Source organism: Tupaia chinensis, unplaced genomic scaffold (genome assembly GCF_000334495.1).
Source record: "Tupaia chinensis unplaced genomic scaffold, TupChi_1.0 Scaffold000081_1, whole genome shotgun sequence".
NCBI lineage: Eukaryota > Metazoa > Chordata > Mammalia > Scandentia > Tupaiidae > Tupaia > Tupaia belangeri.
The window spans coordinates 6000898-6013755 of record NW_006159542.1 but is presented as its reverse complement, the minus strand read 5'-3'; the positions used below and the strand labels follow the sequence as shown (position 1 = coordinate 6013755).

At 40.5% G+C, this 12858-nt stretch overlaps 1 protein-coding gene across 2 annotated transcripts in view; it reads left to right on the top strand.

The window, feature by feature from the left end:
• Positions 1-12858, top strand: part of TNFSF8 (TNF superfamily member 8) — a 36258-nt gene that overhangs the window by 12318 nt on the left and 11082 nt on the right. Inside the window, exons 2-3 of one of the 2 annotated variants that reach the window (XM_027769639.1) lie at positions 2762-2824; positions 6829-6871. In XM_027769639.1, coding sequence (XP_027625440.1) covers positions 2762-2824; positions 6829-6871 — 106 coding nt within the window. The remainder of the gene's footprint in view (positions 1-2761; positions 2825-6828; positions 6872-12858) is intronic. The other variant, XM_006142783.3, reaches the window with a different exon arrangement.

Below are 12858 nucleotides of genomic sequence, written 5' to 3'. Positions count from 1 at the left end.
CATATATATATATATATATATATATATATATATATATACACACTTCTTTTTTTCTTGAGAGAGAGAGGCACTTCCAGTTGGGTCTCATCACACTGAGGTCCCCAATCCCACCCAGCCTCCAATTAGCCAGGATCATGGGTATGCCCATGGGCTTGCCTTGTGAGATCCGAGCTTATAGCTCCAGTATCTTGAAATGGCTCCACCACAGCTGAGCCCATTTCATCCTTTGGAAGAGTCACATAGTATTCTACTACACCAATGCTTCGTATTTTATTTTGTCTGTGCCTAGTAAGACACACTAGTTTTTTCTCTAGAATTTTTGCTCTCTGACCATGTTTGCAAGTATATTTGTGGGATAAATCTCTAGTGGTGGAGACAGAATGTGTATTTTTACTTCAGTAAATGTTGTCAATCGGTCTACAAAGAGATTGTTCTAGTATACCCTTGAAGAAGTAGAAGTCCTACCAGTAGCGACATCCCCTTTAATAAACATAGAAAGAAAGAAAACTGATTTTGCATGGAGTACACATGCAGTAGATGCATATAAGTAGCTAGCAAGAGACTATGGAGTCAAGATGAGAGAGTACACAATTTATACAGCAAAGCAAAGAAAAATCCGTAATGTTTCTTTTATCAACTCAAGAGACAAGGAATACATTAATGAGATAGATTCCCAGGTTAACACCAGAAATAGCTGTTTACATTTCAAAAGGGGTTCTCAGGCTCAAAACCTTAGAGACATCTCTGCTTTGTCAACCAGGAGATTGGGCTTATTTAAGCCCCAGGAGAGGATGTCAATGATTACATTCCAAAAGTTTAAAGCAAGAGCGAGGTTTTCAAGAAGTACACTGTTTCTAGAAAGAAAGAGAAAGCAACTACCTCCTTTCCCTTTATAAGCAAGAGAAAAAAAGTTTTTTTTTTAAATTTAGCTTTATAGTACCACTCTATCTCCCATCAACAGTGGAGCTGAGCACCTGTCTAAGAGTAGTGATTGCTGGTGGTGGTGGCGGTGTGGTTTTTTCAGTTTGTTTTGAAACTCAGATACCCTGCAAGTGTGAGTTGAAACACCCTGTGACACTTGCCTCTAGTCAAGTTACTCTCTCTATTGGGCATTCATTCCATTTATAAATAAAAAAAATTCACTGAAATTTTTTTGGGATCAAGCCTTATGCTGGACTGTGAGGGAAGACCCCAGGAGACAGGGCATGGCCCTTGAGTTCTGGGAGCTCTCTGATAAATGGAGGAGATGCAGTCCAAACACCAAGAAGTTCAGTTCTGGGCAGAATGCCACAAACCAAAGGAGAGGGAGGTAATTTCTGCTTAAGGTGAAGGAGGTGTTTGTAGAAGAGCTAGAACAGAATCTAAGCCTCCACAAACTAAAGGAGCATGTCTTATGCCCAAAGTTTTATTTTGAAAATGGTCAAACTTACAGAAGAATAGGATGGTAAATACCCATACAACCTTTCACCTAGACTGGCCAAGTGAGAATATCTTGCCATATTTGTGCTCTCTCTGTACCTAAATTATGTACATGAACATTGTAGGCAGTATTACTTTTCACTCATGTACTCAGCACCTTACCTTTCATACCACAGTACCATCTTTATAGCCAGGAGAGTTTGTATTGATTCAGTAACATCATCTAACAACAATATAAAGTTCAAATTTTAATTTGCTCACTTATCCAAACATATATTCTATAGCTGTGGTGTTTTGTTTGGTTTGGGGATCCAGAACTTGAGCTAAAGTCACAAACTGTATTATATGTTATAGTTATGTCCATTTTCATCTTGAAAATTGTTTTTGAAGAAGTAGTTATGGATATTTCATAGAAATACAGAATCTCTGGCCCATCCCAGACCTACAAATCTGCACTGCTAAGTTTTTGCTATAGGGTGTGCTCTCTCACAATAGAGAGACATAGAGAAAGAGAGAGAAAAAAAGTGAGAGATCACTCCCTGGGTGATTGCCACGCTGCAATCCCTTCTCCTCCATTTCCCTCTCAGCATTTTGGGTATGTACACACACACACACACACACACATACTCATGCCCAGCATATTTTCCAAGCTGCTGGAACCGTCACTCAAACCACAGAGTCAGCCATGTGGGATCCAGCTGCCTTAACCACCATGCCACCTGGTTGGTCTCCAGAATCTGCATTTTTAATAAGATCTCTGGGTGATGGTTAAATCTCTTAAAGTGGGAGACACTCTGACTTAAGTCATGCCAGTCCACTTTCACAAACCATATTAAACTAGGTGCTTCCAGTAAAAATAGTCTTTCCCCCTGGGGATTTTCTTTGGCCTTTATTCACAGTCCCATCAAGTCTCAAGGGCCTAGCTTTATCCTACCCTAACCTAGAGAGGCAAAGTAGCAGGGCATTGAAGAGCATTGCCTTGAAAGTCAACACACCTAAGTTTACATCCATTCTCTATTATTCCAATACATGGAACCTTCTTTAATTATTGAATCACTTCTCTAAGTCTTAGTGAATTCCTAACCTGTGGGATGAAGGTAAAAGCCAAATAAGATAATTCTCTAAAGCATTTGGCCTCAGGAGTAAATCTCATTAAGTGTTTAATCATGTTGAAAATAAAAGAAGCATTCCTGACAAAGTTCTCCATGCCAGTCAACCAGACCTTTCTTACAAGACAATGGTGAGGCCAGCAAGAAAGAAGATATAGAATCCCCCCTGAAATATTCCAAACATGTATTGTCTTTGATGATTTTCAGTCAGTGAGGTTATTTTGTCTCAACAGCAGATTCTGGAGCTGATTACACCTACTCATCACTGCTCTATGAAAAGAAATGAGTCTTTCAAGGTATTGGGGCCAATTAAGCACATCATTAGGAACAAACCAGTACCCAGAATAGACACCATTTTTCAGCACTTGCCAACACTCTATATAACAATGTTTTGTTATGTCCTCAACTATCCAGTGAAGGGAAAGATTATTAGTGTACTAATCATGGTGATTAAATGAGAGGAGAAAACAGTCCTTGACTGGGAAAATGATTGTGATATGGGTCGTGTCACCTGGAAACAAACAGTTTAGACATGTTTGTTCCTTTCTCCATACAAAGAACTTCATTATTATTGGGGATACCCCTCAGACATCCAAAGAGACTAGAAAAACTGAGAAAGTTCCTTAAGGAAGTGTGGCTGGTTGGTAACCATAGAGACAAAGTATCCTGAGTCACTCAGTGGAGCTGAGAAAGACAACCAGGAGGGTCCATTTTTCTGTGTCTGTGTCAAGTCTATCCACTATCATATTCAAAACCAAATCACTGGACAAGATAGTTTATACTTCCACAGCCAGGACCCAAATCCTCAGGTAGTATTTGGAAGACAATCCTAGGACTGGGAGATACCTTGCCTAAAAAAGAGTTGATGGACAGCACTTAGCATAGAACCTGAGGCATAAACAGTCTACAGCAAATTTTGAGTCATCATCTCTTTCTGCTTCTATAGCCTCCGATGTGTACAAGGACACTTACAGGGAGGGAAAGGAGGGAAAATGTCTTCTTGTTTCTGAAGACAACATCTCTTCCAGGCAGTGGAAAGTGCACTGGGGGGAGTAGGGGGAGTTTGATGAAGGATCTGCCACTTATTATTGATTACTCAATGTCCACCTCTATAAAATTAGCTTGGTGAACTGAAATATGTCTAGGTTCCCCTCTGGCTTTGATTCTCTAATCTTGCCTACCATAGGCAGCCCAGGGAAGCTATAGAGACCTCATCCACAAGCTCTTCTAAATAGGAATAGTTACACTTCCATGTTCAGTTCCCTGGACCCTGGGTGAAGGTTTATACAACATAATTCTTTCCCATACTGGGATACTTTGCTTTTCACAATAGGCTGTGGGATATTAGGAAACCAGAAAGCACTGAAAGTACAAGGAGAAAAGTGACCTTCCCTGACTGCCACATATGTTAAGTCCTCCTTCCTGGTACTACCTCTTTTTTTTAAGAGGTTTTTGCTATAGGGTGCGTGCACTCGCCAGAAAGACAGAGAGAGAGATAGAAAGCGAGAAACCACCCCCCAGGAGGGATGGCCACGCTGCAATCCCTTCTCCTCCATTCTCCTCTTGGGATCTTGGGCATGCACACGCACCCGGCGTGAGTTTTAAGCCACTGGGTCCGGGACTCGAACCGCAGTTGACTACGTGGGAATCCAGCGAAATAGCCATTACGCTAACTGCTAGTCCCCCTGGTACTACCTCTTATAGCCCGGCTACTAGAAGTGTGTTCTGTGGGCTGGGCACATTAGCCTCACCTGAGAGCCTCTCAGAACTACAGAATCTCAAACTTTATGCAAATGGCCTGAATTAGAATTTGAACTTTACAAGATCCCCAGGTGATTTTTATGCACATTAAGGTTTTAGAAGCACTATCTTAAAGCTTTCTGATTCTTTTTCTTTTTAGCCCTTGCCGTATTTGCAATTCTAACTATATTTGTACTTGTGAATAACCACTTTAAAGACTAACCCATAAAATCCATAGAATGTCTTCCAATTAGTAATATAGTGCTACCAAAGACCAGACTCTCATTTAATGTGTGCTGAATGAATCATTCTCTAGCATTTCCTCAACATTCTCCCCGTTCTTGGATAAGAACCTGGGCAATTGATGAATTCAGTGGTAGTGCCACATTTTAATGTACATGTTTTCCCCTTGCATTTGCACGTCACACTAATTGACAGTCATGCTTGGCACTAAATTAGTTGTTTATTGAATTTTGAAGTGCTGTTTGTTGATTCACAGAGGCAATGCAAAGGGGAATTTTGTGACATCAAGTTTTCCTACGAACTACATGTGTAATCGAGAGACCACAAACATACAGCATTGTAAGTTAGGTTAAGAACTTTTGATGGAGGCAATAAAATCATAGCATAGTATAGCAGAGAAAGGACATTTCAGGCCATGTTCACCTTCCTTCCCCTGAGAGGCTGAGCCCCAAATGTGTAAACTTCTTCCCTCTCCTAGTCGGTACTATGCGAGTGTTTTGGCTTGGAAGACCTTGACTCCTTATCATCCACTGGGGCTAGAGAAGAGATCCATTTATCAGAAAACAAGCCATCTATGGAAGGCAAATGACAGAGTTCCTACAGAAAGGGTAGAATAAAAGAGAAATTCTACATCATCCTAGGTGTTTACACAGAGCACTAAGAAAATAAGATGTGAGCAGCTGCTAAGTTCTTGCTTTGGTACAGGTTGGGAAGTTGTACTTCCCCCATGTAAATGCTTGCACATCTCTAGATTTTTATTAATATTTCAATTCAATGCCCTACAGAAGATCCCACCTAAGCAGGTCAAAAGCTAAATATAAATATTTTATTCTTTACTGCCAGAATACTTTGAGGGTGTCTTTGTGGCTAAAATAGAAAGAGGAAGAAGGGAAAGTTAGTCTCTGAGGAACATATTAATGGCCCTCACTTCTGCTGACTACTTACTGAGAGCGCCTACATTAATCTACACTAGATAGCCCTTCAATCTGCTCCAATTCCCCAGCTCAGGATTCCCTCCTTCAAAAGGACACTCTGACCCAGCGTCTGGTGCAAGTGGTAGCATGCTGTTCTTCAGTACTGGAAGCCACACTGCTGACCCAAGGTTCAGAGTCCCAGTCAATCTGAACCATGCTGGGCCTGTGTGCCCAAGATCCTGACCAGATGGAAGGGTGGAGAAAGGGGATCATGGAATGAAAAGACCCTGTCAAGGGTGCCTGTCTCTCTCTTTCATGCACACATGTGTTCTCTTCTCTCTCTCATGAGAATAAAACAAGAAAGACAATGTTTTACCAACTTCTTACTTATTTGTGCAAATATTATGTATATATTTAATTATGTGATATACTTATTGTGTGATAAATAATATGTAAAGTGAATGTATACATATAGAACATACATTCATGTGTGTGTATATATATGTATGTGTATATATATGTATGTGTGTATATATGCATATATGTATATACACATACACACACACACACACACACACACACACACACACACATATTTGAAATACTTCCATGAGGGAAGACAAGGACATAATTTAGGTATTTATGGTATGCTCACAATGCTTGCCACATAAACAATTCATTCAGAATTTCCAACCACAGAAGAGTTAGAGATGTACCTTCCCAGGTGTGTTTAGAACATGCTTTCACAATTGGATCAAACATGGGAAAAATATATAAACACTACACTCAATTTTTCTTATGTTAATAAAGGTGGGGAAAATAACACATGCGGTAGAAATAAAGCACCAGATAGGGAGCTCAGAGTTCTAGTTCTGGTCCCTACATAAATTTACTGTGTAAATCTGAGGTAATTTATCTTGTTCAACCCCATGTTTCTCATCTGTAAAACACGTATACCAATCCTGTCTTGTGTTTTTGATAGGCACATTAGCAAACAAACGAATAGGAAGCCCATTTTAAACTAAGTCAGTGAATTAATTTTTAAATGTAAGGGTTCAGATGGAGGGTGAATTCCATGAAGACACAGAGTTAAAACACAAAAACACAGCTCTTTGTGAGGCAGAGCCACCTGAGAAGGTTGCTGGTTAGCATCTGGAGACCTCTTTGAGTACACCCATGATCTGGGCTGGCAGAGGTAGATAAAGAAATCAAAACTTTGTTGGGTGTTTCACTTTCTCTCTCTTTCACCCAATAAATACATAAATAAACTTTGCAAAAAGAAAAAGAAAAAGGATGGAGGGTGAATTCCAAATTGCCCTGTACTTTGAGAACAATCAAAAAGGAAATGTTTCAAATGATTCAACTGCATGCCATCCTCATGCTACTTTTTTCTTCTCTTCCAGGACTCCGTTCCCAATTCACCTGGCATCTTTCACCTTAAAGGAGGTAAGATCTTGGAATTAGGAGTGAGTGTATGTGAATCAACTCAGTGACATCACAAGATGTGGTACCTGATTTTCAACAAAAAAATACTATGGCCATTTTGCATGCAAAAGTAAAGTGAGTGGAGGTGGAGGTGAGAGCTGCTCAGAGCTGAGCTGCTGCATCTAGGTTCACCTGAATAGCACCTGGTTGATATATCTCCACAGTCTTGCGCAAGCCCTATACAAATCCCACCAATGAAAATGACACATCTGGCATAGGCAGGACACTGAGAGGAACACAAAGCAGCATTTGTAGAGTTTGAAACCTGGAGTTGGGCAAACATAGTTATCAGTCTTGTCACTACTTCTCTACCTGGAAACCTCAGCTCCTAATCTATTAAATCTAATAATACCCATCAGATCAAGGTATTGGAGAAGCCAATCAGACAATCAGACCTCTTCTGTAAATTGCTTGGCATGGCAATCAGCACAAAGTAATTTTTTTTTGTTTCTTTTTGGTTTTTTGTTTTTATTTTTTGTTTGTTTGTTTGTTTTGTTTTGTTATAGGGTATGTGTGCTCACCAGAAAGACAGAGAGAGACAGAGAGATAGAAAGTGAGAAATCACCCCGCAGGGGGGATGGCCATGATGCAATCCCTTCTCCTCCATTCTCCTCTTGGGATCCTGGGCACACATGCACACGCGCCTGGCGTGAGTTTAAGCCACGGGGTCTGAGATTCGAACTGTGGTTGATTACATGGGAGTTCAGTGACATAGCCATTACACTAACTGCTGGTCCCCAGCACACAGTAATTGTTGAAAGCATCCCCTTATCCGCAGGGAATACATTTCTAGATCCCCAGTGAATAACTGAAACCATGGATCCATGGGTGGTACCAAACTATACACACACAAACACACACACACACACACACACACACACAAACACACACACACATATTACATTTTTTTCTATATGATAGCCAGGGTGGCTACAAAGTAACTAATGAGCAGGTAGTATATGCACTCATAGATACCAAAGAAAAAGCAACCAAGTTCTGGGAGGAAGGAGTAGGATGGTGCAAGATTTCACTCAGAGTAACTCGAAATTTTGAGATTATGAATTGTTTATTTCTGAAAACTTCTATTTAATATTTTGGACCATAGTTGACCACAAGTAACTGAAACTGCAGAAAGCAAAACAGTGAATAAGGAGGTATTGCTATAACTGGTAATAGACAAAATACACAATTAAGTGAAGGACTTAGGAAAACAAACAACCCCTTCACTCCTACAGTTCTGTTCATTGAAGTCACTAATTAGCACGTTGCCTAATCTATTAGCCCCAGAGGGATGATATGCAGAGTTCAATTAACTTTAAAGATGAAAAACTTTGAGATTATCTAATTCCTGTCTTAATTTGCTCAAAGGAGAAAAAGTAAGATTCAGAGAGGGCAAGTGAAGCAACTTGTTCAAAGTCATACAAAGGCAAACCTAGAATCCAGAGGTCCTCATTTCAAATCCAGTGTCTTTTCCACATGAGAACATTAATCCCCCTCTCAGTCCTGTAAGCACTGGAACTCAAGGACAGGTGGGTAACCAGACAGCTCAGACAAAAAAGGAAAGGAAAGGGGTTGGCCAGCAGAGACATCAGGGTAAGGAGATGGGCGCCCTTGGGACTAATGGACCAAGATGACTGGACACAGTTCCTGACACTGACAGCATCATATTTAGAGTTTCCTTCAGCATACCCTTGGCTCTGCCTTTCCTACTTCCTGTCACACAGAAACTTAGAAAGTAGGAACAAAAGGCCCTAACACACAAACATCCTGGATCTTTCAAGGCAGACTCATAATCACAATTTTGTCAACAATATCTCAATCTAAGCTGGCATTATTTAGAAATTCCTGTAATGCCTATGTAGACAGATTAATGTAAAAAGGAGCATAGTATAATGCAGAGGTAAGCAACTTTTTTCTATAAAGGGCAAAACAATAAATATTTTAGGCTTTGTGGGCTATGAAGTCTCTGTGGCAGCTAGCCAGCTATGCTGCAATAGTGTTAAAACAGCTAGAAATACACCAGTGAGTAGGTATGGCCATGTTTCCATACGCTGTATTCATAGAAGGAGGTGCTAAGATTGATTTGGCTCACAAGCTGGAATTTGCTGCGCCCCCAGTAGAATTAGATGTCTAAATTAAACATGTGACACACATTCACATATAATTTTGCAAAAAAAAAAAACCCACACTGTGTAAATGTAATTTCTTCTCCCTATTCCTGTGTTTCCACTATCACCTCTACCCAGACTTTCCAAGACTAGAACTTTTCATTTTGAGATGCGGAGGCACTCTTTGACATGAACATGATCCCACTGGCAAGAATAGTTTTGATTAAACAATGGGACCTACCTAAGTCATTCTGGTTCTCAGTTTTCTTGCATATAGAGTATTTCAACCAAAGGTTACCAAACACAGTAAACTCTAACCCCGTAATAAAAAAATTTTCCATCCATAACAGAATAGGAAAAAGAAGCACAAAGTAAACCCTTTTTAAGATGTCCAATTATATTTAATTTAAGGGAGAACTTCCTCTGAGAATATAGTTTTTTGGTATTAGAGTGTCCTTCCTTTTACTACAGGAAGTTGGTAAGATGGAAATTAGGTTGACTTACTTTCTGCCAGAGATATTTTTTGTTTTATTTTAGTGATTACAATGGATAAAATAAAAAGCTGATCATTCTAGGTCAATTCCCTGATTTTCATTTTTTTGGGGAAATATATTTGGTCCATGAAATCCAGAATTTGTAGAACAATGGTCTAGATTACTTACCAGAACAAAAGCAAGTCCAAAACCAATCTCCATTTATAATTCGGTGTTTCCACAATGAGATTTTCACAATATACTAATAATAATCCCCACTAGGGCTATGAAACATTTGTTAAAGACCTTCTGATACCTCTTTGAGTTCTTCTTAGCTTCAATGCTATGAGCAAGCCACATATGGACTCATAGTTCCATTTTGCAGATGAGAGGCCAATGCCCAATCAAGGCGATTTGCTTAAGGGCATACAAGGAGAGTTAATGGCAGAGAAAAGATTAGAATCCAGCACTCCTCCCCATTTGCAATGTGCTTTAGCCAAGAGACACCAGTGACCTGTTGTGTGTGGTCTCTGACTTTGTCCTGCTTTTAATGCAAGTCTACACTTGCCTTAACTCAGTGAACTATAGACACTATTGTAGAATAAGGTAGACCCTTAGAGCAAGACTCAGGCTCCACAACTGATCTCCATATGGTCAGTCTGTCTTGTTTGGGAAAGTCTTCTCTCCTCTTTGGGCCTCACCTGTAACATAACTGCAATGTACTAAATGAACAGGAGAGCCCTGCCAACTCTGATTCTTTATGAGACTCTAACCTCTTGTCCAATATGTAAAGATAGAAGAAAATCAATCTAGTAGTGATCAAGGAAGCCATGCCCCGCTTCTCCAACAGGTCCATCTGAAGTATGCACAACAGAAACAAATGACTCCTTTTGCAAAAAGCCACCACAAGACATTCCAGGCAGAGGGGAGCCATCTTCTAGAAACTCCTGGGAGAAATCTTTAGGGAGAGCATGTGGTTTGTCACAAGGGAGGGCAAGGATGGAAACCAGACTCTTTCCAGGGAGCCCTCTGTCATCATCTGTTGGAAATCTTTCGCCATCAACAGGAAAACCGCAGTGGTTCAGAGCCTGGGATGTGGAGTTCTGTGCACACAAAAGTCAACTGAACACAGGATACACATAGCCACAGGGAAACCACAAAAAACCAAGGCTTTTTTTGATAATGACAGGACTTCCGAATCCTAATACAAACCTCTCATTTCCAGCCATAATCATTCCCAGTCAGCAGCCACCACATATCCACTCCATTGTATTTAGGACTCGATGGACCATTACAGGAATTAAAGCAGAGCTGTGACCAGGAAGAGCACTGGGAAGAGAGATTTTCTGCATAGCCTTCTCTCTGGGTCGTAGTTCTCTCATCTAGAAGGAGTTAATAATGATTCATGCATAAAGCCATCATGAAGATGACATGGGACAGCAAATATGACCCTGCCCATCACCTAACTGAGCCTATGTGCTTTGAGCACAGGGTCTACTCTGTTCTTTTGTATCTGAATGACATGGCTCCATCCCATTCCACATATGGCATAGAACCAAAGATGGATGGGGAGAGAGTTAGGCTCATGCATCTCTTCATCACTTCTTGTCCCAATTTTCTACAACTACCACATTTTGAATTTCACATGTGCTCATAGCAAGTGGCCTACCTACCTAAATCACAAAATATGAGGTCTTCGAAGATTTCATGGAAAATGCATATGATGAAAAACTGCATAGATTTCAACATTTTTCCACCAAAATAAACTCTTACTTTAATTCCATTTTTCTACCAACTTCCCGAAGTCCCTTTCTTTCTACAACCATTTTTGCTTTTCCAGAGTCCCAACAGCACCCACTTTTGTGCATAGAAATGTCTACAGAAAGATTTCTGAGTCCTAATAGAAGCTGGTAAGGTAATATATTAGATTATAGTGCACCCTGGTAAACAAGGTTGGATTGAATATTAGACCCCTCTGTTCGAATAAAGCCTCAGAATTTCTCTCCCGCTAGGGTTCAACCCTCCATTGCCTGCATGCACTGACCCATTCTTTCCTAACTATTTTGATGTCCTCCTCATTTCCACCTCCCCTCCTCAACCACTTTTCCTCACAAGCTCTACAGAAATTCAACTTCTACTATGTTGCAGAATAATTTTGGTACTTGGTCTCATGATCAGGCCTCCCCAAGTGCCCTGGACATTTTTATAACAAAACACTCTACTAACTAAATGAAAATTCACTGCACTGGAATAGTTTTGTAGAGAATGATGGACTTTTTTGTATCCCCCTCACTGTTTCTGCGCCAGATCGTGATAAAGTGAGAATAATGAACATTGATGGGCATTAACTCTGGGCCAAGAACTGGCTAAGTTCTTATCCAGTCTTCACAATAAGCTCCAAGTATAATTATTGGGTCATCAGGAAAGTCATGATGCATTTTTACAGAGAAAAATACATCATGACTTTCCTGTCGACCTAATTTGAGCCCTATTTTATGTGTAAGAAAGCTAGAGCATCAAAAGGGTCTAAGATTGCACAACTAGCAAGGGTAGGACAGGCACATCAAATCCAAGCTGACCCACTCTGGGGCCCTGAGTAACCAGGATTATGTTGGGAAGCTATTAGTAAAACTCAGGGCTGTGCTTCCTGCCAGTGCTCCTGCCTGCACTCCAGTCTCCAAATCCTTCCAACACTTGCTTCCTCAGTACCTGCTTCCCACAGCTGCTTGTTTTATCTCTGAAACCTTCTCTCTGTTTGGTCACAGAGGTAGATTTGTGTAAGGTGGAGTAAGGTACAGGAAATAGTCTGTACGGAGAAATCAGAAGGTTGGATTTAATTCCTAGCTTTGCGGCTGAACGGTGACACGGCCTGGGGTGATTCCTTCCTCACCCTTGCCAATTTAGAGGAGATTTGTCAGTCCTGCCGATGTCATGTGCCTTATAATACCCAAAGGTTCCTGGAAGTCCTAAGGGAGCTGAAACAGTAGATTGAGCACAGGGACTCCTAATTTTCCCTTTAGTTTATTACCCACCCTCAGTCTCCAGCAGAAGATGGGGTACCAAAGGCAGAGAATTTAGATATGGAATAAACTGCATTCCCATTCTAGGACCTGAAGCAACTCACTTTCCTCTCAGGGACTTGGGTTTCCTGTTTCTAAAACATCAGGAGTGAGGGTGCAAATCAAATGACTTAACTCTAGAATGGATTTTGCCTTGAGAATTACTTTGTGTGAATCAAACAAATATCTTGGGATTATTTTGACCATCTTACCATTCTAATATTAACAATTTTTATGGAGCTTGTCAAGCTACCCTCTTTCGCTTTCCCATAATAAAAAGAAAATGTGAGCAGTAAAGAATATTGAGG